General features: G+C 41.2%; 1 protein-coding gene and 1 long non-coding RNA gene across 3 annotated transcripts; one reads left to right on the top strand and one right to left on the bottom strand.

Annotated features, from left to right (window-relative positions):
* Positions 1-15: 15 nt before the first annotated feature.
* On the bottom strand, positions 16-27,279 carry LOC139220983 (E3 ubiquitin-protein ligase RNF31-like). The gene is made up of 32 exons (XM_070852877.1): positions 27,116-27,279; positions 25,806-26,011; positions 24,975-25,121; positions 24,734-24,889; positions 24,583-24,639; positions 23,584-23,713; positions 23,330-23,491; positions 23,097-23,247; positions 22,593-22,744; positions 22,343-22,485; positions 21,864-22,106; positions 21,025-21,384; positions 18,315-18,500; positions 17,940-18,146; positions 17,064-17,237; positions 15,664-15,762; positions 14,797-14,886; positions 14,566-14,680; positions 13,845-13,957; positions 13,562-13,675; positions 13,290-13,338; positions 12,988-13,084; positions 11,910-12,081; positions 10,085-10,171; positions 8,512-8,634; positions 8,254-8,434; positions 6,129-6,286; positions 5,272-5,359; positions 4,668-4,727; positions 3,801-4,190; positions 3,269-3,384; positions 16-2,379 (listed from the first exon to the last, which is right to left on the bottom strand). The coding sequence occupies exons 2-32, from the start codon at positions 26,007-26,009 to the stop codon at positions 2,212-2,214; spliced, it is 4,692 nt and encodes a 1,563-aa protein (XP_070708978.1). The 5' UTR covers positions 26,010-26,011; positions 27,116-27,279; the 3' UTR covers positions 16-2,211.
* Positions 8,482-17,699, top strand: LOC139220985 (uncharacterized). 2 transcript variants are annotated; one of them, XR_011585868.1, is made up of 6 exons: positions 8,482-8,616; positions 11,582-11,680; positions 11,783-13,645; positions 13,855-13,980; positions 14,585-14,704; positions 17,076-17,699. It is a non-coding gene; the product is annotated as an uncharacterized lncRNA (long non-coding RNA). The 2 variants fall into 2 exon arrangements; XR_011585867.1 differs by having other exon boundaries at positions 11,783-13,710.
* Positions 27,280-27,914: the final 635 nt, after the last annotated feature.

Raw genomic sequence — 27,914 nt, 5'->3', positions numbered from 1 at the left:
AAGCTCACCTTCCACTCAGAGTTTAGGAATAAGTTCACCTTTAATGCATTCTCTCGACTGACCGGGGACATAACATAGAACATGCATAAATAACAACATATTTACAGTTTGGTAGATCTCCGCAGTCTCCCACCACTCCCCCCCCACCACTCACCCACCACTCCCCCATCAGTGTGCCTTGTGGTTCAGCCCAACACCCTGTTGATTTAAATGAAAAATCCACCTTTTAAACGCTATTACAGTACACCTGTGGTACTTCTGGTCCCGTTGTGTGTTTTTTGTCGCTCTGTTACTGTTATGCCTATGTACATTTCAAGCTCCAGGGGGGTGGACAAAATAACAGAAACACCTTACAGTGCAAAAGTCCTGCTGTAAATAGGAATTCGTTGAAGCTTGAAATATGAGTTTTTTGTTTTTGTCAGAATTTCAGGTTCAGGTTGAGGATCTCGATCTCACAAGCAGTATATAAACATTTAATAAATGTTTAAAAAGCATTGTAATGCAGCTACAAGTGACAACAACTTTAACGTGAAGGCTGCAGATATAAATGACAATATAGTAAAATACAGTTGTCGTATAAAATATCTTAATAGGCAAAGCTATTTTTGATAATTACTAAACAGTTAAAGTGTCCTCGTAGCTGTGTATGACATTATAGTGTGCTTAAGATGTTTATGAAATGTTTACATAGTGTTAATTAAGGCTAAATTAAATAAAAAGTTAACACCACAACTCCTACAGAGTCATGAATCCCAAACCTGTGGGTCACTCTGAGGGTGAACATGGTAAACATGACCCCAGTTTAAGGCAATAATCTCTCTGTGCCACTTCGTACTTCTTAATGTCGCCTTGACAACCTTTTTTTTTTCTTAAGCTGAAACACGCAGCTCACTCGGTGTTGACTTGAGCTGCTTGTGTAGCTTCCTTTTGCAATAATAAAAAAAAAAACAAGTGTGAACTCCTGACATCCTGAACAAAAAACACATATTCTGAGCTTCAGCAGCTTTTTACTGCAAGACTTCTGTATGGAAATGTAGGATGTTTAGTAACAGCTCTTTAAAATGTCTAAAGCACTGCCAGAATTTGACTTCCAAACTACTAACGCCATGTTTACAGTCTCTCTCTCTCTGACAATGTAGGTTTCTCAGAAATCATTCACCTGGTTATGATGTGAAAAGCATCAGTGTCTCACAACAAACACGAGACAAAACGACATTAGAGCTGGATTTGACTGACAGGCGTTGCATTAAAAAGGAAAAAAAAAATGAAATTAATGCAAAATACATGTTTGCTCACTACAGCTACGACTACAATGTTGTGTTTCCCTTTATTTTACAGTAAAAGTGATATGTGATGTCTAAAACACGTTTATACAGAGCACACTTATCATCAGACGCCAAGTGGTTCCCAACCTTTTTAGTTTGTGAATTTGTTAAACTAAAAAAAGTGTCTTCAGTGCTTTCCTGGCTGAATTTGTTTCATTTGAATACTTCTTGAATGCTTAAAAGGCCCAAAACCACTAAGAATGATCTAATAATTCATAAGAAAAAGAGCAAAGATGCTGCTAATCTACTCTTGACCCCCTTGGATGTGACTCATGACCCTTCCTGGGGGGTGCCGACCCTCAGGTTGGGAACCACTGGCTTAGAGGACAACAAACATGCAGCCACCATGAGTAACGGAGAGAAGAACGATGACTAGAGCTGCAATTATTATCAGTTTAACAGTCTAAAACCTAAATATATTAAATTCACTGTCACAAATGACAAATAAAAACGCAGGTCGACACATTTGAGAAGCTGGAACCAGAGAATATTCTGCATAAAAGGGCTGATTGTTGATGATTAATTCTACCAGCTACTTCTAGACGACTCCTCAGTGTTGGTCTACACGTAGTGCTTCCAAAGTGCATTCAAGAAAAGCTCAATGTCCACTTTCAGGGGTTAAAAAATCCATTATTTTTGTTATTTCATTTCCAGTTGTTTTTTGCCCCCCATTAGTGCCATAAGATCTGCTTTGTGCTGTCTGTTGGGGCTGAATTGTATAAAAAAACTATTTGGATATCGGTTTTGTGCGCCAGTTACGAGAAGCACTTTAGATGATGGACGTCGACACAGAGCTCAGCCCTTTTTAAGCTCTTATTTTGATAGATTGAGGCGGGGATGGCTCTTATTTTTTTGGAATGAAACCCCTTCACGTTGGACAAAGCACTCAGAAGGGCCCACAGGTGGCCATCTCGGACGTGGGGGAGGGCACGGTGACCAGGTTTAGAGTTATTTCTCCCAGTGGAGACTGACTGGCCAGAGACTGGAGGAAGCTGATGGAGTCGAAGATGGACTGAGTGTTCTGGACCTGCTCCTCTGCCCACGGGAACGTGATCTGCAGGGGACAGACGTCAGAGGTGATGGTGAATATTTGTGTTTGTGTGTTACTGTCACTGGTGGGGTAACTCCACTTAAATCATCGCGGGATGAGTAACTATTAAAAACGTATAATATCTAAATAAAATTAAATGAAATACATGAATATTTGTAATGCAAATAAAACAGTAGATATAGATACAGTAATAGAATTTATATTTGACTTGCAAAAGTTTTGCTCACAATGCAAATTTTAAGTAAATTAAGCTTCACGTGCTTTATTTGCAGTGGTGGAAGAAGTATTCAGATTCTTTTTTTAAATAAAACTACTGATAACACACTGAAAAAGTCCTGCAAAACCCAAAGTAAGTAAAAACATTTAAAGTAAAATGTTCCCCGTCAGTATTTATCTGATGTTTCTGGAATAACTTTACTGCTGCGTTAATGAATATGTTGCATTTTTACTGATGTAGATGTTTAAAGTTCACTATTTTATATACTGTTGGTAGTTTAATCTACAGCAATGCATCATGGGATGTGTGAGAATCATGTATCTCTAAAAACTGTCAGACAAATGTTGTGGAGTAAAAAGTTCGATATTTACCTGAAGTAGAAGTTTAAAGTCTCAATAAATTCAAGTCACAATGTACTTTAATTAAGTAAATGTACCTTCCACCACCGTCTGACCACTTTTAGTAGAATATTATTGTACATATAACATTTTATTCATTAATCTGATGGTATTTTCACGCTCAGAGACACGATTTGTCCTCCATATGTTGAAAGCCAATCAGGGTTTTAAATGGAGCTTCAAACAAAAAGCTTCATTCTGGCGTTCATGGCGGAAACGAGTCCGTGAAGAAATGATTTTAAAGTCAAAAAAATCAGCCTGCAGTGTGTGCGTTCACCTGGACAATGATGAGTTTGCTGGCCGGGTCTTCGGTGTTGCTCAGCTCTTCTCCGAAACACAGAGTGACGCCGTACTGAGGAGGCTCGCCCCCGTTCGAACAGTAGTGCTCCAGCTCTGATTCAGGAGGAAGAACAGTGAGTTCAATACATATTTTAAAACTACTTGTTTTGAGTTTGGACAAGCTATTTGGGTTGCAACTGCAAATTATTGATTAATAACGGATCCATTTCTTAGTGTTTTCTTCTCTGTAATGCCAGAAGTCACTGTGCAGCCATAACATTTCCTGTTTCACCTGCCAACTAGTCTCAAAATACATTTATTTTGTGAACATATGTGACAAAAAACCTCCAAAATTCCCTGTTTGAGAAGCTGGAACCAGAGAACGTTGGATATTTTTGCTAAAAAACACAAATCACTTATCAAAATGTTTGCAGATTTAATGTTCTGAGGATCAACTAACAGATTTAATCCTCATTAAATCATGTTCTTTGAGTAAAAACCCGTCATCTAGTTAACGTTCAGTGTCTCACGTTGCTTGAAGGCGTCTTTACTGAAGAGCAGCACCGGATCCGTGTTCCTCTCCATCTTGTGCAGCCCCGGCGTGGTCGTGTGCGGCCCCGTCCAGAAGACCCGCCCCCGGCAGAACCGCTTCCCGTAGACCCCCTGCGGCGTGGAGGTCAGCACCACGCCTCGCTCCATGAAGGGCAGCAGGGTGAACAGGGCCTGCAGCTCCGGGCCGGCCGCCAGCGTGGAGGGAGGCTCCGGCAGCGGGATGCGAGGAAACCGAACTTTGAGGGCGTCCGGAGTCGGCGGAGCGGGAGAAGGAGGCGAGTACATTATCCTGGCGTCGGTGCCCTGGATCTGACGTCTGAGGACCTGCTGTCCTAAATAATGAACCACCACATTGAAGGAGTCCTGGTCTGGGGAGGCAGAAACAGGGAGGGAGGAAGGTTAAAGCAAGTGAACACCTAAAACCTCCTGAAATGCATTAAAATTAAGAAAATATGAAAACTTTCCATTAGAAAATAAGAGCAAACAGGAAAATCCACCAAAAACAGTTAAAGATTGAAAAGAAACTGCATTTAAAAGTCAAACAGTTGCACATTATTAAGAATTAATGTTTCTAATTTGCTGCAAAGCGACAATAAAAAGTGATGTTTGAAGCTCTGATTTAAAGGAGCTGACTTCAGGTATACAGGAAGCTTTCTGCACAGGTGGAGGGAGAGCTGCTCCACCTGGCTCGGCTTTTGATCCTGGACAAACTTTACCTGGGGGTGGGGTGGGGGTCTGATGTGTTCGTTCCTGGGATCATATCGTGGGAATGTAAAAATCTATCTGTTACCACCTCTCATGTACGGCTACACATAACGAGCTGCTAAGCTTTTCCACCCTGTTACCTGCTGTCGGAGCAGAGACGCTCTCCTCGATCCGCACGTCCAACCTGATCTCATCGACCGCTGAGAGACAGACAGACAGACAGAGAGACAGACAGACAGACAGAGAGAGAGACAGACAGACAGAGAGAGAGAGAGAGAGGAAGTGATAGATCAGCTGGTTGTTTTGGAATAATGCCACCGATGTTGAACTGAACCTTGAACTTAAAGCCTGTTTTGTACTCACTGACACAGTATTTTGTAATTAAGAGCCCAGATTACTCTGAGAAACCGGCTCATGTTTGACTGCAGGGGGTCACTAAGTAGATTCCCACACTCATGTTTGGTTTTTTTTTTTTTGTTTTAACTGCAGTTGCTGACAGCGTGAGTTTCAGTTTGAGTCAGAATTTCTGCGAATACAGGAAAGCTTCATGAACCTCACGATCGAGCTGCTGAAATCTCAAATTTCTGTGATCCTGATTGGTTCAAAGTGCCCAAACGTGTGAGCTGCTGCTTTAACTCTCCCTCCCTAAATGTGGCAGAGGACTCCCCCCGTCTGTCGGGAGGGGAGTTTGTGGTTTCCATGAGCTGCTTTCCATCTAAAGATGTCTGGTTAGTTAAGACTCACCATCTCTCTGTATGGTGGCGACGAACTGAGTCGGCTCCTCCGTCAGGACGGGGATGTTGGTGCTCTGCAGCAGAGCCTCTTCGATGCACTGAGAATCAGAAGGGTGCAGTGATATTCCACAGTAAATATTAGGATTATTATTCACGCTCCTCACTGTCAGAGTCACATTTTCAGACTTTTGCCTCAGTTTAAGCTGTTTTTGTTGCACTTTACTCGCAAAATATTCTTAAAACTGGCTGCAAGGGACTGAAGTTACAGCTTTTAGCCTTCTTGTGTGGAGCGATAAGACAAAAACTTGATTCTCGTTAGCTGTTTTTTTAAACATTAATGCTAACGCAGCATGCTACATATGACATACTAAGCAGGTTTTAGTACGTAGAAAAGTATTACTGCCGGACTTTAGCTAGAAAAGAAATAATTTAAATGTCTCCTGGTTTAATTGAATCCAACATTTGTAGTTTGTTTGACAACACACATTCTTATTTATAATATAATAATAATAATATAAAGTGGCATTTATTACATTGGTATTTAGATTTGTTTGCATACTAAATTGTGTTGCAAGTAAATTTTTACTAAAGTATTAACTGAAAGTATTAAAGTAAAGGTAGTATAATATAAATATTATATAATTGCTCATCCTTTAACATGTGCGAGCAGTATTTTAATGGTCTGAGCACATTTTGATCCTGCCGTGTGTTTGATCTGCAGCACAGTATTGTGTTTAATGAATTGATTTTGAAGAATATTTATTATATTATAGACTTTTGTGCAGAACTTTAATGAATGCACGCGGTTGCTTCGTTCCATTTCTGTGTTTAGACTTTAATAAATGTGCTACAGCTGGTTCCACTCACCATCTGTGACGTGGCCTCTTCTATCTTTATCTGTTTGAGCGGACTGGCGTCTTCGCTCTCTGATTCACTACTACTGCTGCTGCTGCTGCTCCTCCTCTTCCTCCTCTTCGGCCTCTTGGCGGTTTTCCCTCTGCACTTCTTTTCTGGAACCACCACACCTAAACAGACAGAGTTCATCCAGGGTCAAAAACTACAGAAGACGAATGATCCGAGTTTAATCTGAAAGTAAACACGAGCACGAAAAGCATTTTTAAGGTTTTACAGTAAAGCAGAGCTGCTTTTTCTCCCAGTAAATATACTTGTCCCAGTTATACGCTGACCTTTTTCACCCCAGTATCAACTCAGCAACAAGTCACATGATCTGTAATTGTCTTTATGGTGTCTTTATTGTTCTTAATAAATCATTTCACTCATTTGCATCACAGAAAACAGGAAACATAGTGACGCAGTGCAACTCGTGAACTTAAATAAACTCATAAACATTTGCTTAAAAGGCAAATTTAATCCCATAATGATAAATAAAAAAGGGAAACAAATGCAGTCAGGCTCTGTCAGCGGTGGACTTTGGCCTTTTCTCACTGGGTCACCATGTACAGCGAGGCAGGGTTGTTAGCAGAGCACCTTTAAACACACAGGCAATGCAGAGCAATGAGGCAGCAGGGAAGAAGAACATGTGAATCAGTGATTGAAGCAGGAGGACGTCAGCAGAGAGCAGGCAGCAGCACCTTTTAGCTGCAGGTGTAGAAGAATCAAGAGCTCAGGAATCATCGTCGGCGTCACCCTGACTGTATTCAGGGGACAGAAGCTAAAGACAGAGTCAGATCAGAGTGTGTTTTTAAAAAACCAAATCAAGTGTGGAAAAGGTGACGATAAAGTTTCTTAAGAAATCAGTGAGTAGAGACGGGGAGGAAAATGTCATTGCGACACAAGCAGAAGAAGTTTCTAAAGGCGCCCTGCGTGACCTTTTAATCAGCGCTTTGTGCCCATGTGTTCAGTGAGGGTGTGAGTGTGTGTGGTGAAACCACGGTCCACAGAGAGCAGTCATGGTTTTACCAGCTGCAGACCAACAATCTGTCAGAGTGATTAATCCTGAACTAATATTGATAATCTGAAGTAATAAAACTGATTTTTCTTTCTGTCCGGCCAAATAGATTCAGTTTACATGACGACAGAAGTTATTTTTGTCAGTCAGTGAATCATTTCTAACTTTGTTTAAATGAATAATTCCACATCATTTCTGTCCAGATGAATGAATCCAGTCAAACTGTCAGTGAAAAATGTAAAGTTTCTCATGAAGTGCAGCTAAGATTGTAGAAATTGTGCTGCTAAATGCACTTTTTCGCTGTTTGGTGACATTAATTAGATATTTTTTCCAGTTTCAAAACATATTCTGTTGATTTTAAACAAAATTGTGGCTGTTTTTCATATTTGAGGATCACATGGAGCTTTTGTACTTCACCTTTTTACTTTTCACAACCACCTGACTAATAACTAACGCAGCAGCCACTAAACTGAACATCATTACGCACATGTTGGAGGTTAAGTCTCCCTGTAGCTGCTTGATAGTCTTATCGGAATAATTCAGCTTTATAAAAAAAAACAACCCTTATCTAATTAATGTGGGAGGCTCAATGTTTTGGCACAGCTGGACGATGGCGTCTTATCTCCAGTTAACATTCACCACACTCCTACCGATCCGCCTAACTGTTAGAATTACTATCACTAAACCATTTCCACCACGAAGTGTCAAAAGAACCCAAATATATTCAATAGAAATGATATTTTAGCATTTTTGCTTAATAAATATCGTCAACAACTATCATTTTATTCATAAATAGTATTATTTTCAGTGGACTGACTCGGTTAAGAAGCTTTCTGTCTGCCCTTAAACGCAGCACCTGCCCAGAATATAAAGGTGTCTCCCTTTAAAACCTGCTGTTATCACAGGTTTTTACTGCAGATGGTTTCACTACCACTTCTGATGTTTGCTCTGAGTTTATTGTGGAGTGTGAGCCAACTGGGTGTGACCTCGTGTTGTGCCTGTTTGGAGCAGATCAGCTGACGGACACAGGGCTTCCTGTGGGCTGAGGATTAAACTGTTGCAGGACCGGGGAGCTGGTCTCACCCTGCTCGTTGATGGGCACCAGGCGGTAGACCTTGTAGGGCTCTGAGATGTCCAGCTGGGCTCGCTCGTTCACCTCCATGAACTCCGGGCTCTTGTTGAGGGCGCAGCGCAGGCGGGTCTTCCAGGACGCCGGGTTGTTTTGAACCCCGTCTGTCGGCTTGCCTTTGTACTCCGCCCACGCCTGTGGAGGACAGAGATGTCAGGTCAAACTACGTCAGCGGCACCAACCTCCCACCTCCCTCTGGGACGCGTCTGGACCTTGAAGATGGCGCCGTCCTCGTCCTTGCGGAAGTCCTGCTTCCCTGCGTGCTTCCACGGGATGCGGAACATGGTTTTGGCATCGTCGTCCCACACCAGCCCCGGGTATTTACCGCTGCTGACCTGCTCACAAACACACAAACACACACAGACGTCACTTCGACACTCTGAAGCTCCTCTGTGCAGCGACGACAGCCTGCTAACCTGCAGACACTGTTCAGGGCTGAAAAACCAGCCAGACTTCCACTTCTGCACACGTTTAGGAAAAGAAATTTAATCTACATTAGATTAGTTAGATTAGTCTGCTAAAACAAAAACATCAGCCTGAGATAAAACAGGGAGCAAGATTATCAATACGTATCAATACGTTTCACCTGCTTTGATTCTTAATCCAGAAATACGTGCTTTTCCCCACAACTTTTATTATTATCATTATTATTATTACTATCATCATCATCATCATCATCATCATCATCATCATTATTATAATAATAATAATAATAATAATAATAATAATAATAATAATAATATCATTATTGTTAAATGATTATTATTAAAAGTATTATTATTAATAATAATATTTATATTTATTATATGGTTTCAGCTTTAATGTGAGGATTTGCTGCTCGTCCTTTAAATCAGTCTCATAATTTTAACTTATTTTTAATATCTGGCCTGTGAAGGAGCCACTTTGACACCATTTCTCACTATTTCTCACCATTTCGACAAACCAATCAATCAATGTATTGATGGAGAAAATAATCATCAAGCTGCAGTTTGATACTAAATAGTTCAAAATGAGCTCCAACAGTAAAATCCTGCTTTTTTTCCATCAATAATGAGGAATATTAATCTAATGATAGAATATTTAATAGTACTTTTACTTTTTTTTTACTGTAGTAAAAGATGTAAATATCTCCTTCCTCCATCACATTTTGTTTGGTTGTTTACCCTGCAGCTCTTTCCCTTTCCTTCTCCCCCCTCCCTCTCTGTCTTCCTCACCCCCACCCTCACCCTCACCCTCACACACACACACACACACCTGTTCCACGATCCATGAGCGCAGTCTCCGTGTGGAGCGTATTCTTCCTGCTGCCATGACTCTTGATCTAATACCTAAAAAGCCACAAACAACAACAGAGACTCAAACAAACAAACCAACCAACCAGCCACCATCAGATGCATGTCACATGTCGCCCTCCACTCATATTTTAATAACGCTTTTCTCATAACAACTAACAAGTAAAATGAATAATAATATCACAAATATACGCGTGAAAGTTAAAACATCGACTTGATTTAGCGTGAGTAACATTTCCCGGCTCGCTTTAGCAGCTTCACCCCGAATCGAGACAATAAACCAGAGGAACTCGCATAAAAACTCAAATTCTAAAATCGCCACTTTTTTGAACGGAGTCTGGTGCGGGAGGGATAAATCGGCCCTCACCTGCTGCAAGAGACATTTATAGGTTTACATCAAATATAGACGCAAAGGTGTTAAATTAAGGAAGTAGAGCAGAGTTTCGTTTACCTCAGTTGTGTTTTCCTGCGCGGTGTGTGTGCGTCTGCAAACTGTGACTGTCTGAGAGCTGCGGTCCGGACTGTGCAGGCGCTCCTTTTCCCAGAAGTCACGTGACTTTAGGGAAACAGGGCGTGCGGCGGCCACGAGGGGACGACAATACACACACACACACACACACATCTATAATTAATGTATCTCTATCATAATAAAGCTGTATCAATAGATAAGAATAATCTAAATATATATATAAATAATCATTAATCAAATAATACCAACACCAGTGAGGCCTTTCTGGTTAAATTTAGGATAAACACGATAAATTAAACATGTTTTTTGGGAGATTTTTGTCACGTAAACTGTAATATTTGATGGATTTAAAGCGTCTTTTGTGCCTAATTTAGAATAGAATAGAATAATATTAAGCAATGAAAAGATAAAATACAAATAAATTAAAAAAAAATTAAAAAACATTAACAAATAAAACTGTAAATCTGATGGAGGATGTATTAAGATCCTTTTAGTAAAAGTATTAATACCACTGCAACTGTAAGAAAACAGTTAAAAGTAAAACATCATGCTGCTTTAGTGGCTTTTTAGTATCCACATTAAATAACCACTTATTAAATAACACCACTGTGATGGAGGGAAGATGAATTAGGATCATTTACTTGATAGTAAAAGTGCCAACAGCACATTAAAGATAGTGAGCGGTAAACATAGAAATCAGGAACATGTAAAGTACTAAAAGTAAAAGTGCTCTGAGCAGCAGAGCGTCTCCTGTGACGTCACACTTCTGTTTTTGCAAAACTCTTACTTAGTAAAGTACAAGATAACATTCAAATGAAGTATAAGTACCTCAAAATAGTACTTAAGTGCAGTACTTGAGTAAATGTACTCAAATATTCCCTTAAATCTGATGATAAAATCTGACCTTGTGTATATTTTTAAGGTTTAATTATATTAAACTAAACTTTAGGGAGGAATTTATTTAATGCATTTATTTATTTTTTATGATTTTATGTAAAATCTCTTCTGCAAAGTAAACATATTAATTAATTGAGGCTTAGATTAGTAGTAAAACAGAAATACTAAAGTATTCAAAGCAGCACTTAATAAACTAAGTGTGAAACAAAGTAATCAGACATGAAACATGTATTGATTATTTTTGCCTTACGTACATGAATAAATCCACATTTTAAAATAGTCATTATTCATTTATTATGTATTGATTCATCCATCATACAGAAGCCAAACAGAGAAACCCGACAGCAGAAAATCGGACAAAACATCCAACATTTTTACATTTACATGGTTTAATATTTCCGGTTTTATTCATATAACTTTACCCAGTAATCCTACTTTATAACATATATTTCCAAAAATAGGCTCTTTTTTGTTTTTCTCTTTTCTTTCAAGTGCAAAAGATAAATCATCACTCTGTCACATTCATACAGGATCAAACTACAGACGTATACACGAAAGCTCAAGTGTCAGTGTGTCAGATGTCGTGTTGTTTAAGTGCTTCCATGACTGTTTTTTATTTTCCAGACAGACTTCCAGACATTTCTGGAGGCTGGTGATGTGTTCAGGAACCTTTTTATTTGTTTCGTGGAACTTTTTCTCCAAGAGGGACCTCCATCAGTTTCTGTGAGAGAAAAAAAAAAAACTGTAAATGAACACATTCAGCAAGCTTTTATTTTGAAAAAGGTATTTAACCTGGGAGTTTAATTTGTTGATGATTGGCTGCAGGTGTAATTGCGCCCCGTGTTGACAGACGTTAATCTGAAAATGAGCTGATTGTGATTGTGTCGGCATCATGGACGTTACAGCTGAAGAGGGACGGGGTCAGGATCCTCTGAGGCTTTACGCAGGTGAGTCTCACCTTCAGCAGTCGATCCTGGTAAGTGTTGTCGTCCTCGTTCTCTCCTCTCTGCGTGTCCACCTGGTATCTCTCACTGGCCCGGGTCAGCTCCTGGGCGGTGTAGAGCCGGGCGGGGTCCAGGGAGTGAGCGTTGATCAGACTCACCAGGTACTCCTTGTAGTGTTTCCTGCAGGAACACACACATTTTTTAGTTAAAGACTTACAGACCTGCACTTTTAAGCCCATTTTAAGCCCATTTTTGAGTTTTTAGGCCACTTGGGGGCAGCAGAAATTAGTTGCGACCACACCTTTAGCTCTGTTTTGGTCTCCACCAACTCCTGAGGGGAATATGAGTCTTCTGCTGCTAAATAATGAGCTGAGAATCACTTTAAAGCTCCATAAAGCCGAGGAAAGCTGCAGGTTCATCCCTAAAAGCACCACAATGTCACACTGTTCTTATAAAAATGTTGATTTGAAGCGATTTTTCCAGAGTTCAGCTGAGAACATTTGTTCTCACCAAATGGCAGCACAACCTCTAACCTTAATCCTAAACTCAGCCCTGGTCCTAAAACTGCTGCCTGAATAAATGAGATCAAAATGACCCAACAAGGAAAGAATGCAGTTGGTTTTTTTTTAAAGGATGTCCAAGTGCTGACCTCCCTCTGCAGGAGAGCACATCTGCAAGCCAAGAGATCCCCAAGAGAGGAGAGTCGCTTCCCTTTCTGCCTCAAAACTATGTTAACAGGATCATTTTCATTCGGAGCTCTTTTCCCTCCAGTTCAAAACAGCACAGTGAAATGTTGAAGGACTGCTGGGAAACCATCATTTCAGCCTTTTACAAACAAAACTCAAAGTATCTGATCAAAGAATAAGTAAACAAAACATTAGATACCAGCGTTCAGGACTTTGGAGAGTGTGAGCAAGCACGTTTGTGCAAAATGAAAGAATTGAGGTTCGATAAGAGGCCGTTTGTGACCGTTTATCACGCTTTAATGCTAAATTAATTGGCTTTCACACTCAACACGCTGCAGGAAACCGTGTTTAGGACGAGCTATTGGCTGCTGTCTGTGTCGTTCATCACACACACACTCACTCGCAGAGTCCAGCCTGTCCCGGTTGTGTTTGGCTGCCACACGGTGAATCGATCTGCAGACCTCCTTCGTCTTTCTGCTCCATCACACAACAGGCGTCTGGAAAAACACAAGGAGGCAGCTCATAGATTTGGTTCAAGAATTCCAGATCTAAATCTCCTCTAACTTTTGTTCAGATTCCAGGTTTTTCAAGGAATTCCAGGACTGGTTTGAACCCTGAAGCAACTAAAGGTTTTAAATTTCCTGTTTCTTTGGATGAGAAGGAAAATTATGTTTCTCTGCTGATGAACAAAAGCTGTTTTACCAGTTTGAGTTCCAGTAGAAGGATCCGTGTTGAACTCCACACCGCTCCTCTGAGGGGACACATACAAGTAGTCAACATTCCTGGGATTTAAATATGGCAAATACTTTTATTTAACTGTTCTAGTCTGGTCTAAAATTTAAGTTTTCAGTAGCCAGAATAGAGAGAGTTGGTCAGAGTCGTGTTTCTAATCACACAACCGTCAACAGTCCACGTTTTTCTGCAGCTGGAGGACGAAGCTGATGTTGATGATGGTCTGGAAACAGTTTCCTCACCTGCAGCAGCTCCTGGAGTCTGAGCGGCTCCCAGTCCCGCAGGTAGAAGAGACAGTCGCGGGGGTGATGAGCGTGCAGGCCGGTGTAGGTGCACTGGGCCGTCTTACACACCGTCTGAGGGAGGGAACAAACAGCTACATATTCATTATGTAAATAAACTGAAAGTTAAAGTCTTAAAAAAGTTATATCAGGGTTTATATTTGTTCAGTCCAGTCAAACCCACCCAAAGAGGAAATAAACTACACTTATATTACTGTCCCTTAACAGCCTGTCTGGGTCTCACCTTGTGGTAGGGGTTGTTGCAGCCGCTGCAGAACTGGTACCTGCACTGGGAGCAGCTGAAGTGCATGCAGCCGCCTTTCGTCAGAGCGTACTGGAACCTGCAGTGAGGACAGGCTGCGAGACGACACCACATGCTGGTAAGTGTGTTTATTCCAAAACATAACGTAGTGAGACAAAGTCCTGCAGAAGTCGAGACTAAACAATGTGGGCTTCCTAGACGACAGGCTGTGTATTTGACCTTGTGATGGCAAAGCACTTTCAAGCACTTTCCAGACCCGTGGCCACCCTGAAACTATCATCATTCTATAAAAGTACTGTAATTTACTGTAATCTATAACTTTGCATCATATTTTATAATGTACGTACAGCCCTTTAATCTTAAAAGCAACTACAGCTGTCAAATTAGTGGAGTGGAGTAAAATGTAGAATGTTTCCCTCTGAATTAGTGAAATTGAAGGATAAAATGACCTAAAATTGTACCCAAGTGCAGAACTTTAAGTGTACTTACACTGCCTAATGCTGATTTAGTTATTTATGTAAAGCATTATTTTGCAAAACAAAACCTTGAAAAAAAAAAAAGAAAAAGAAATGTGAGTTTCAGGACCTTTTTTTAAAGACGGTCGTGAGAAAAGGCTGTAAATAAACGCTGGGCTGCGTGAGGCTGACTGCTGTGTAAACAAAGGCGGAGTTAAAAAGCTGAAACGAAGTCAAAGTGTCCTCACTGATGCCGTTGTCTCTCAGGTAGCCGGCCAGGCCCTGCCTCTGGTACTCCGGGTCGTTGTCCCTCTTCCACTGCTGGAACTGCTCGCAGGACAGATCCTGGTGCTGCGGCTCCCACTGGGACCGGAGAGGGAGTTAATGGTTAGTTCACTGAACAGCAGCCAAAGTTTCAAGGCCGAACGTCTCAACCGTTTCTCATTATTCTTATCAAACTTAAAATAAGTTCTACTCACAGGTTTCTTGCACTGAGCGCAAAAACTCTTGCGGCATGACGGGCAGGTGACCTTCAGCTGGTCTCCATCATTGATGAACCCAAAGGTGCACTGGGAAAAATACAAAGATGGTCTCTCCTTAAATATGCAGCATTTCTAATGTTTTATATCTTCCCTCTCTCTCCATAAAAATTATAAGAAAAAACTAAACTCCCTGCTTGGGATTCTAAACATTAATAATAATAAATAAGTAAAGTAGCCGACCGCATCACTTCCCGAAAGCCTCTTTGCCAGTTGGAGACGCATAACCATTAATAACTCATTAAAAAAAAATACATTATGCCTCACAGAGTGAAACCTTACACTTAAATGGACTCATTACAGACGTTACGCCAGAGCCGGCTTCTCTGTTATGGTGTTGTTGCATTGTGGGATATTTATGCAGACGTAGTGCCCAGCACTTCACATACTGTTCTAATGTGCTAAATAACAGATCAATAAGAATATAGATAGAACATGCATCTGCAGCTATGTCAATGATGAATTTAGTCACTTTTTAAATTGTGTTTTGTGTGTTTTTCTGTTTTAAATCACTAAAAAAAAATCTGGATTTCTCAGTTTTCTGGCATTTTATTGATAAAGAGATTAAAATACTGAGAAAATAACTGGTAAATTAATCTGCAATGACTCTAAAAACAACAAATAGATACTTATTTAAGTATGCATGTAGTTTTTTTTCCATTACGTCTACCAGAGCTAAAGATGGAGGTATGAAAAGCAGGGTATGCAAACTACAGGTGGAGGAGGGAGGAGGTCAAACTGTGGGAGCTGATAAGGTGAGAGAGGGAAGAACAACAGGACTGATTTATGATGGGGAAAAAACCTCACGTGATAGCACCACAGGAACTTTGGGTCTTTCATCAGGGCGTGCTCCATCAGCTTTTTATGAAACAGATCGTACACGTCGAGCTCCAGGCAGCCTCGCAGCTGGACAAACACAACATGGACACACATTATTCTCATCATCTCTCACCCTGCTGGGCTTCATTTCAATCCCTTGCAAGCTTTTTCCTCTGTAAATCACTGTAGTATACAGTTTAATGAAATAAAAGATAAATTTGTGCATGTTCAATATCTTCTTCATGCCAAGTTAAAAGCACGTTTACACACTTCAAGACAGATTTTAAGTGAACTGATGAAATTATATAAATCCTCCTTTGGCTCCTGTTTAGCTGAACCAAACTTAAAGTTATTCCTGATATGAATTAGTAAGTAATAAGATACTGTGGGAGAAATGTATAGATATATGGTAGAGGACAGGATCGGTTAACCACGACAGTGCACACATCAGACTTTGACTAGAACTACACCAATGTAACCACTGTGGTTTAGAGTCCTATTTCATACATTCAAATTAAGACAAGAGGAACTCATGAGAGTGTTTTTCTACGGGAGGTTTGACCACAAGTTTTTTCTCATCACATACTTTGCATGTAGACAGTTTCTTTTATGTAATGATAATAATCAAATATTTAATATGTTGACAGTTCTTCAGTTCTAATATTTTTAAACCCCACCTTATGGTTGTTTTGGAACTGGTCCAGTAGATTGCCACAGGCTGTAACGTGATCCTTTGGGGCAACTCCACCTGATCAAAGTAGCTCCATTAAAAGTGCTTGTTTTAGCCGCCGACAGGCTCAGAGTGTTATTCTAAGTGTCTGACAGCATCACGTAAAGGATCCCTACAGAGAGAAGATCCTTTTGGTTTAACCACAAACAGCCGTTATATCGCTCTCTGCACACACACCAGACTCCATTGACAAAATCAGTAATTTTACCTTGCAGAACTCAAAGGTTGCTGATCAGTTGCTGTGACTTTTGTGTTTTTAAAGAGGAAGTTCAGATCTGAACTAATGTGTTAAAACACCAAAGTCACAAAGTAACACAAACAAACTAACCGATTGAGGCAGCGGCAGACCAGCAACTCCTGGCTTCTGCGAGGTAAAATTACTGTTTTTGTCAATGGAGTCTGGTGGCTTTGATATAACGGCTGTTTGTGGTTAAACCAAAAGGATCTTCCAGGTCTCTCTCTGTAGGGATCCTTTCCATAATGCTGTCAGACACTTAGAATAGCAATCTGAGCCTGTCAGTGGCTAAAACAAGCTCTTTTAGTGGACGTGATTTGATCAGCTGTGGTTGCCTCAGAGGGTTTGATAACCACCATTACAGTACATTAGTTAGAAACCTGCTGATTTCACCACCTGTCTCACCCCTCTCCCCTCTCTCACCTGAATGTCCAGCGTGGAGAAGTAGCTGTCCAGTTGTTCGGGGTCGTTGATGTCCGGCCCGCTGCAGACGGGACACACCATGTCTCTGATGTGTTTGTCTCTCACGGCGATGGTGAAGTGCTGCCTGAAGCAGTCGTGGCACACGGAGCACTGACAGGAAGTCAGGGACTGCATCTGAGACAAGGGAAGGAGAGGAAGACATGAGCAGCTGTGCTCTCAGACTTCTCTCCCAATTCAGTTGTTTTAAAAATAAATAAAACACAGAATGGTGTAAATCAGGGATCATTCAGTCCCACAAATCTACTGTACAAAGGAATGAATTCAGTCAGATGCACATTGATTACATACATTTACTTTATGAAAAGTGTCTCGAGATAACGATGTTATGAATTGGCTCTGTGTAAATATTGATATTGAATGTTTGCCCAGTGTGAAAGCTCATTTATTCCTGTTGCAGCACAGCTCCTCTGTGGTTAGTATTGTTGCCTTCTGGCCAAACGGTGTGCCAGGAAGTTAGACTGGAAATAACATGTAACAGGACTTTCTGACCACAGATGTGTTTGTTGGTTGATGCACAGAATAAGTAGGACAAGGTTTTTTCTGTGTTTTAACAAATAAATTCTTCACTTTACTGAATTCCTCTTCATTATTTCTACACATCATTACAGATCTTCTTCTTCTTCTATTAAATGAATTCTGATTCTGTTGTTTCTCTATTTACTGCTTGACTAAATCATGCAGTGTAACTGGGTTGTTTTTAAAAGTCAGCTGGAAAGTGTAAAGTGTAAAATAATGCTGTGCTGTAAGACGTTAAGTTTGTCTTAATGAATACAACATATTAAACACTCTTATTATACCAAACGGCAGCTGACCCACCTTGCTGCGGGGGAAGATGCACAGACAGCAGGGGCACTCGTTGTTGAGGACACGCCTGATGAAATCCTTGTCGTGCGACTCTTTCACAGCTTGCACCACGTCCTCCAGAGAGTAGGTGACGTCCGGCTCTTGGAGCAGCGCGAGGACGAGCTCGCAGCGCCCCCAGCTGGGCAGGTCGTACAGCGCCAGCAGACGCCTGCACATCCTCTGCAGGGTGCACACGAGGACGACAGGGACTTTAGAAATAGCAAAGGCTTATAAACAAAACACCACTCCTCAAGTATTCACGGGCGTTTCTCCTTTCAAAACCATAAACATACATGATTACCACGTCACACCAAAAAGCCCTCGGGTAATTTTGCGGTGCAGCCTGACCTGTTTGTCTGGGTGTTTGGGATCTATTGGCGGCTCGGGCTGCTCGGCCCAGATACGGTGGTGGAAGGGCTCGAGCAGAGGGCGCTGAAGCAGAGACAGCGCCCCCTTCACCTCTCCTCCGCTCAGCCGCAGGGCCTCCTCACACTGCAGCACGTCTCTGAAGCCCAGACAGTGCAGCTCCTTCATCTGCACTCAGACACACAGACACACACACACACACACACACACACACACACACACACACACACACACACACACACACACACACACACACACACACACAGCAGGGAGGGAAATCATCAACCTTAATGCACTTCAGAACCCTACTGACTTGCCGTTGAGTTAACTAAGTCTCTAAGTTTGTGGAGGTACAAAAAAACATCATGCTGAATGGTTCACATGACATCTGAATCAGCAGAATATAAAGATTTCCCCAAACTTATGGTTAAGCTACTTAAAGGGAGATCAAACAGGGGTTAAGTGACCTGATACGAGATCCAAACTAAACACCTTTTCTTAGACAGTCGTTGCAATCATAATATCTTAAAATATTAATACTTTTATAATGTTTTTAGGACATTAAAGCTTGTTGGCACAAAGACATTTATATATAAATGTATACAAGTATGGATAAGCCCTTTTTCCAGGAATTGTAGGTTTATTTATCACTTTTTGACTCTAATTAACAAGAAAACAAGCATATAACTTTATCTGGATGTATTTTCCGCTTGACACAGCTACTGATAACAGCAACTTTAGGACTCAAGGTTTAATGGTACTTTCAGTCAGCACTGTTAACCCTTTCAGTTCCAGTTATTTGCCTCCTAAAGTCTCATTAGATTAACGAAATGTATTTGATCTGAATAGTTATGGTCAATGGTTATGGTTAATAGTTATGGTTAATTATGTATTATATATATATATATACACACGCATTGATGTGGTTCAATTTTCACCTTCATGAATAAAATAACAACATGAGGAGCCTCAGTGGTCCTCATTTGAATCTGATATCACATTCTTGCTACAGCATGCAGCCCACACCAAAGACACCAAAAGCTCAAACTTCCTAGCCTAGCACACATCTGTCTGAGGAGCCCACATCCTGCCGGATCACTTCACCTGGGAGAGAAAGACAAGCGGGCACGTCTGGATCAAAGAGGTCCATCCTTCAGTGTTATCAGAGCAGTCTGGCACTCGCTCAAAGCCCATCCTACCTGCACCGCCTGGCACCAAGACAATAAAACCAGCCAACTGTGAAGGAACTGGAGGGGCTAAGAGGCCAAGCGTGGTGGCTCACTTTGTCCATTAGGACTACAACAAGCAGTGCAGTGGCTCCAGAAAAGCTCAAGTTGAGAGAAAAGGATTCAAGTTTTCAGGCTGAAAAGCTTCTGCCTCACTTATGTGGGATTACAAACTACATTACAAATAAATTAGTTGGTAAATTTATATATTCTGGTCAAGGCTAGATGTGGCTATCTCTAATTAGCTTTAACTGGGGCTCTGGCTTTAGCATTAACATTAACATTAGCGTAGGCCCAGTTAACTGTTAACTAAAAAACGTTATATGTCAACATAAATGTAAGATTTTGGTCTTAACTAATTTCTAAGTCAACATGTTGTTAATGTGTTTCGGCTCCATAGGGCAGAACTGTTACGCTGATTGACAGGACGATCGTTACCGATGAAAAAGAAAAAAGAAAAGGGCACTAATCTTTGGATCAATACTCTGCTAAAAACCCTGTAGGTCTTAGAATTGATGCACCTCCACTGCTAGAAGGGACAAATAACACAAAACCTGGCATTTCGGCTTGAAAAACTCAAAAATTCACTGTATCAATCTGCTTTTGTCAGTTTTATTTGGCCGTACTTGGTGTAACACACTATTTAAGTCTAAAATATGTGAACATATGATTGTGTTACTCTGTAGAAGCCTATGAGATCCGGGATAAATCTACTGTCTCCATCGCCCAGTTTTCAGCGTGTTCTTCAAAGCAGTTGGGAGTTTCCTCATCATGCTCATTAATCAGGTTCAGGAGAGGGTTGTTCACACTCCTACGAATTACTCCCAACATACCACAGACAGTCTTTGTTCTGAGTTATCTCTCAAGGTCAGAAAACCAGGACACGCTCGACAGACATCCCGTTTTCTCACGTTATAATTTCGTCCGTAAAAAGCTGTTGAAAGTCTGCTCCCCCTGCTGTCCTGCCCACGCATGAATAAAGAGCCAACAGCAAATCAATAACATATTAAATAGGGTTCTATTGAATTTTGCTGTAGCAGCTGGAATTGTTATTTTAAGTACCTGTCTCTGTTTCCTGTTTCTGTGGAGTTTGTTTCTTTTTTTTCAGCTTCGTCGCCTGTAGTCATGGATCTTTTATTAATTTGTTTGACCACAGTAACCGTTCACTCACAACTCAGCAAACCACTGGCAGACCAGCCACCGCTGGGTGATGGACTGTCGCTACAGACACTCCAATACAAGGGCTTTCATCGGTTTGTGTTCACTCTTTCTGTGACAGATTGTGACAATACAACTTAAGTAACTAAATATTGTTTTTAAAGTTCAAGTGAAGACAAACATCACGTTGTCTTTCCTGAATTAGTTTGGCTTGGAGTCCTTTAAAGGCTAGGCTGCACTTACAATAGTGATGTGAGAGGTTTTGGAAGATTATATGTTTTGAATGTGTTGATTGTTAGCTGTCCTACCTTTAACTGTCTGTCTCTCAGCAGCTGTCTCACAGCTCTGTCTGTGTCTCCTCCTGCCGCCAACCAGGCCAGCTTGGCCTCGGCTCTGGACAGCTTCACACCTTCGTCTGCGACATCGGGGCCGCTCCCCTCGGGCTCGTCTCCGTCTCCGTCTCCGTCTCCGTCTCTCTCCACCGTCGGCTCCGTCTCACAGTCCCCTGCTTTGTAGTTCAGCTGGACGGAAGCCGCCAAGGCGCAGATCTCGTCCAGCAGGTGAGGCAGCTCCGACGTCAGCCAGTCACAGGGGTTGGTGTTGCTGCCGCCGCACATGCAGATGGCTGCGTACACCTCTTCGGGGCTGACGCCACGCTTCTCTGCTTCCTAGGACGGAGAAACGGGGTGAATCTCTACGTTTTATAGACCATAAATCAAGAAAAAGCCCCACTTCTTGCAGTGTAAAGGTCTTAGATGAGTAGATTAATTTGGTAGGTTAATTATTTAATTGGTCTATAAATTGTCCAAAAAGAATTGCTGTAAAATTGCCCAAAATCAAAATATATTCAATTTACAATCATACAAAACTGAGAAAAGCAGCTGTTTCTCAAACTAATGAAGCTGAAACCTGCAACTTTTGTTTTAATGAACTACTTTAAAAACAATTATTTGATTTTCAACCTTATTGTCAATTAACTTTTTGTTGATTCAGTCAATTAGTTGATTAGCAGAGAATTACTCTACAACTGCTTTGGTACTGTACAACATTTCACATTTCAAGCTTCTCAAGTGTGAGAGTTTATTGCTTTTCACTGTCCAACATTATACTTAAGTAAATATCTTTAGATTTATCAGCGTTGACCTACTCTGATCTGGTGGATGAGAAAGAGGCCGTCTTCCTTCATCCCATTCTGCCTCCTCATCTCCAGGTTGACTCTGGGCTTCGGCTGGGGCTTCACACCGAGCTGGGGTTCATCATTAGCGCCGGGCCGAGTCTGCAGGAGGGAGTGGGGCAGAGAAGCTCCAGCAGAGTCTTTACATGACAAGTTGCACATCTCACACGCCAGGGTGGGCTTGGTGTTTACGTAGGTACAGAACTGGCACATCCACTGTGAAAGAAGAAGACAAGAAGGAAGAAAGAGGCAAAATTATACGTTAGTGGTTAAAAATTGACAAAATCATCAACAATAAAACTCACTATCAAGCTCCGTAAAGCTGCAGATTCAGGTGATTCCACTTTAGCACAGTGCAGAAATGTTAATGGATGATAGGGAAGGTGTGGGGGTTTGGGGTCCCTACAAAAACTAAAGATTAAAAGGACAAAGACAGCAGCAGTGAGACAAACCTTTATCCCAGAGTCAGACGGAGATCCTGGGCTGGACAGCCCTGGAGCGACAGGTGGACGAGTGGCCAGACGAGGGCGCTCACACACCTCACAGAGGATGCTGCTGCCTTGATTCACCACCGTGCAGCTCTTACACTGCCACTCTGAGGGGTCAAACACAGAGAGCTCACTGAAGCTGCTGCACTGCACATGTTCCAGGGGCTCTGATCTGTCTGAGAGGTCGTATTTTTAAAAATGCCTCAAATGTCACCTGTGTTGGGAGACGTAGGAGCCGACATCGGGCTATCCTGAACAGTGGAGGCAGCCGTGGCGAGTCGGGGCCGTTCACACGTTGTACAGAGGACGGCTCGCATCTCGTTCACTGTGGTGCAATGAGCACACTCCCAAGGTGACAGAGATGGACTGAGAAACAATCAGAATTATACAGAAATTATAGTTGTGTGTCAGGGCTGTTAAGGTTGATTGATGAGGTTAATTATTTTTCTTCATTTGCTCGTCCCAGTGAGAAGATTTGGACTTTTTCCCGAAGGTCTTTTCATACATTTATAGATAACATCTTTACTAAAATTTCTATTTTTGCCACAACTTCCACTGAGTGAGCAGAACAAGGATTCAGCATCGGCTTTGACCAGCAACCTGTGACCGTCTCGGTCTAACCGCCGCTCCGATCATTACACCACACCGCTGCCAAATGAGGAAGTGAACCTGCCGGCGAAAGGCTTTTAAATATCATCACGTTCCTTTTTCTGCTCACCTGGATGTTTTGGCTGGCGCAACAGTAGTCCTGTTATGTCCTTTGCGGTCAGGGTGAGAGTGGAAAAGCCTGTCACAGTTGCGACACAACCTCTGGACACAAGTGGGGCACTGAGCATAAACAGAAGAAATCCCACAGACGCTGCAGGTCTCTGAGAAGAGAAAAAAAAAAAGATTAAAACAAACTTTCCTCTCCTGCTGTTCTTTATTGTTGTTCTTATGTTCATGACTTACCCTGTGTGGTTTTCTGTATGTTGTCTCTCTTGTGATTGGCTCTGGAGGGGTGGCGGTGAAAGAGGCCATCGCATGCGTCGCAGAAACTTTGATTTTCACAAGATGGACAAACCAGAGACGAAGGGCCACCACACAAATTACACTCACCAGCTGCAGGAGAGTCTGGACACAAAGAGTGTTTGAGCTTCTAGATACGTATGCTACACACAAACCTAAAAACTGTCTCCTGGTGTCTCCTAAAGCAGACTGCTCACCTGGCGATGGCTTCAGGGGTTGCCCTTCGGGGCCCTGAGTGGGTTCAGCTGGAGGAGCGACAACCTGCAGTTTGTCTCCCTGCTTCTCCTCTCCAGGATGGACGACCACGGCGTCTTCCACCAACTTATTCTGAAGAAAGCAGCATCAATTTACGATTAAAACATGCAGTGGAAGGAAGAAATGTAATTAACTGGATAAACATTGCAGCTAAAGTACTGATAAGTGTATACCTTGTATTTAGAGATTAACCTCCTGTAGTTTTTTCACTTTACTTTTAGGATATAACACCATTTTTACATATTTTGTGTTCAAAATGAGTGTTAAATTACTGCTTGTGTAATTGTGTGACTTTGATATTTTAAATGGCTAGTTTGGATCCAACACAATAGCACAAATAAACTAACTGTTTGAGCCGACAGTAGAGCAACTACTCTACTCTACTCGACTTTTTTTTCCCAATGTAGTCTGGTGTGTGTGCAGAGAGCGATATAACGGCTGTTTGTGGTTAAACCAAAAGGATCTTCCAGGTCTCTCTCTGTAGGGATCCTTTCCATGATGCTATCACACACTGAGAATAACAATCTGAGCCTGTCAGTGGTAAAACAAGCTCTTCTAGTGGACCTACTTTGATGGGCGTGGTTTCCCCGAAAGATTACATCACGACCGTTGCAGCCTGTTTTCTGCTTCCGACTGCAGCGATCTAATGTACCAGTCATTTCAAACCCAAAATATATAAAAACATGGCCCAGGTATTTTATAACTGTGTTTGTTTTACATCAGGTTACCTTTGCAGAGAACTGACACACATGATAATGAAGATAAACAATAATAGAAGTTTGCATGAAATTATATTTTACATGATTTTAGTTTTATCATGTAGTTTCCCTACGGACGATATCAAATTCAACATGATAATTTTACAATAATAAAGACTAACAGATAAAAATATGAGCATTGTGGCAGCACAGTGTACAGTTATTGCACATGTTTGCACAGACCTGCTGGATGATGAATGGGATGATGTCTTTGAAGAACTCTAGATGAGGATGGGTACCCTGAACAAACAGAGGTACAAGAAATGGAATACAGAGAATTTCTCACGCAAACACAGCTGAGCTCAGACGTTCACAGCACTGAGATGACAAATACCTTAATGATCATGTCCACCTCTATGCGTAAGGTCATGACTTCCAGCGTCACTGCTGCAACTTTTTCAACGTCTGGTTCAGCAACTTCATCTGGGAAACTGAGGCCGTCTATCTGCTGATTGGTGTAACCGTACAGATACAGGACTCTCCGGCCTCCCTGTGGAGGAAAATGAGGATTTGTTCTTGATGACTGGATGAGGGTACAAATTACCAAAACAAAATTAGCTGAGGTTTTTGCTCACCTTGACGGCATCCACAGTCGTTCTGAAGACGGGGTTGTTGTGCTTGACGCTCCTCCAGTATCGGGGCCTGGTGGGAGTGGTCAGGTTACAGCCGTACTTCTCCAGGATGCTCAAGGCCTTGATGAGTCTACTCAAAGACTCCAAAACCTGATGAGATAAGATAAGATAAGATAAGGAGGAGATATAGAAAAAAATATGCACAGAGGGAATATAAAAAAAGAAGGCAGGAGATATAAAAACAAAAATATTGCACATTGTGAAGTGAGGTAAAAACCTTTGCACCTACATACTGTATAGGAAAATATTACCCTTAAATTCAAGTTGACTGAGTATCACATATTTGACACATTCAGATTTTATATTTTTGTCGTACATACAGTCTTATATCTTACTTTCTTACAGAGCACGTCATGTTTCTAAAGATGGACACATCAGTTCCAGGAAAAGACTCTCTTTATGATTTCCTTTGCGCTGTCCAGATTTAAAGAAAAAAAAAAAAGACACTAAAACTGTGCATGCCAGAGGATTAGTTATCTATATTTTATGAAAATAAAATACGACATATTTTTCATACATTTTTTGAATATTAACTCTGAAATGACTAACTGAGCGTTGAGGCTGTGTGTTGCTTTGTGCTTTCCTGCCCCCTAGTGGTCATTTATCACTCAGCTTAAGATAAAGAAGTGCCTCCGCTGCACAGGATAAACTGATTAAAGCCATTTTTGTGCCCATTTTTAGAGACTTTTAGACTTAATCTATTGTTATGTTGATGTTATGTTTGTGGTACGTGAGGAAACATCCGCCCAGGCGTACAGGCAAACAAAACTTTACCTCCTGTCTGTTGCGGACAGCCGTGTTCTCCCTCAGCATGGCCTCCGCTCCAAAGTGACGGTACTTCTCTGACAAGGGCAGGGAGGCGTTGGCCATGGTCTGGACCTCGGCCTTCACATCCTGGGCTAAACCGGAGGCCGACAGGAGGGACTGGGATCTCCTCCTGAGCTCGTCCATCTGGACAGATGCAGGGCTGCTGCTCATTGCTGTCAGAGAGAAGTCAACGAATTTGATTACTAATTAATTGTTTAAATCATCAGCACAGATGTCAAAAAACAACCAATATATTAATAAACCTTCTTCTGAAGTCTCTATCCTGGAGGGAGCCTCCGTTATCTTCAGAAGAAGAAAACATGCTGCTGTTGGCATCAACATTTCTTCTCCAAAACATTCAGACAGATTGAAAAAATGGCATCTTTTCTTGCTCTAAGATCTGTAGCTTCATTATGAATCATAAAAAAAGAAATTGTGAAGGATTGTACAAACAACAATGTTGTCAATCTCAACAACAACCTGAGTTTATTCAGCTCTTTAAACTTGTTGATTAGTCTTAAGAAAGAAGCATAATCTGACCACAAGGAAACACTTCATCCTCCAGGTTTGTCAGAAACATTGCAAGATGGAAGAAAACAAATAAAACAATATTTATTTTGAACTAAAACACCCCATGAAGGAACATTTATTCCTTGAGTTAACTATAACTTAAAGCCACCAAACTTTTAAATACATTAGACAGGAAGGTTATGGTAAGTTAAGGACATTTTAGGTGAGTAAAATATAGGAAACCCTGTGCTATAGATATTAGATCAATTAAAACCGGACATCATTGATCCCCAACATGAGGTAAGAGAACAGATAAAGGATTATTTAATCCAGTTAGTAATCAAAGTCAATGTCAGTAAAAAAAAAAAAGAAAATAAAAGAGGAAACTACCTGCTGTGGGAGGTGTAAAATGAGAACAAGATATGGGGAGACTAGTTTCATGAAAAAGTGTAGCATTTATTTTAGGAATAAGATTTCAATTCCACTTTTAATTTCTCATGTGACGACTTGAGGAAAGTCCGGACTGCTCTCAGTTTAGTTTCACTCTCTGTAACACAGTTCAAGTAAACAAGCGTCCAGCTCAACATAGGTTCATAAACACAGCCAGACAACAGCAGCAGTAACGTTTAATCGATATAAAATCACACCTATAACGAGTTATAACGAGTTGTTAGTGATGGAGTTTGTGCCAGCAAGCTGATAACAACATTTCATATTAGTTGAAACTGAAATTGTAAGTTCGTTAAAAAAGCGTTAAAACTACAAACCTGCGCGGTTAAGTTGACGTCTTCACGGGTTTCGACAGCTATTCAGTCCTTCCGAGTGTCGCTGGGAAGTCTTTATGTTGGTATTAATAAAAAAGATCGTGTTTTTAAGTCCATTTTAGTGGTTAATGTCTCTCCTGCAGGTTGATACTGCCTGTAGCTCTGAAGCTAACTTACTTAGCTTCAAACGCGGAAATAAAGTTTAGCTGTTTGACTTCCGGTACTACTTCCGGTATGGTTTTAATCTTTCAAAATAAAAGCAGAATGCCCACAATTTCAGCAATTGATTTATATCAGAATCAGAGTCTGTTTTAAGTATGTGAACACACAGAAGGAATTTGACTCCGGTTTTGCTTTCATGTACAAACACATGCGTATACTTCCAGGAACTAGGACAAAAAAGCTGAACAAAATAAGCAAAAACATTTAACTTAAACATGTATATGCATAAAAAGCGACTATGGAAAAGATGTGGAGAAGACAACAGTGCAAAGATGGTGGAATAAATATGGGATGCTTATATACAGGTTCCATTATATACATGAATATGGGTGTATACAGTATATGCAGCGTGCTTAAATTTGTTTTCAAAAAACTGTGTTCAGAAACTGCAAAAATATAACTTAAAAAATAAATAGGCACAGTGGAAATTTTGTGTTACAGGGTTACAGCACAGAGATTTTTTCTGACTCTATATGACTGATGCTGAGTGATCATCAGAGTGAAGCCTGTGAGTAAAAGCTGATCCTGTGTCTGGTTGTTTTGGCACACAGCACACCATATCCAAACAGTACATTTTCCC

The sequence above is a fragment of the Pempheris klunzingeri genome, chromosome 21 (assembly GCF_042242105.1).
Source record: "Pempheris klunzingeri isolate RE-2024b chromosome 21, fPemKlu1.hap1, whole genome shotgun sequence".
Taxonomy (NCBI): Eukaryota; Metazoa; Chordata; class Actinopteri; order Acropomatiformes; family Pempheridae; genus Pempheris; species Pempheris klunzingeri.
This window is presented reverse-complemented; position numbering and strand designations above follow the sequence as displayed.

Excerpts from the sequence above, each read along its gene's own strand:
- LOC139220983 (XM_070852877.1), bottom strand. The coding sequence starts at position 26,009 with ATGAGCAGCAGCCCTGCATCTGTCCAGATGGACGAGCTCAGGAGGAGA. Across the intron at positions 23,248-23,329 it reads CATACAGAAAACCACACAGG|AGACCTGCAGCGTCTGTGGG; the intron begins GTAAGTCATGAA and ends TTCTCTTCTCAG. Across the intron at positions 4,728-5,271 it reads CGCCACCATACAGAGAGATG|CGGTCGATGAGATCAGGTTG; the intron begins GTGAGTCTTAAC and ends TCTGTCTCTCAG.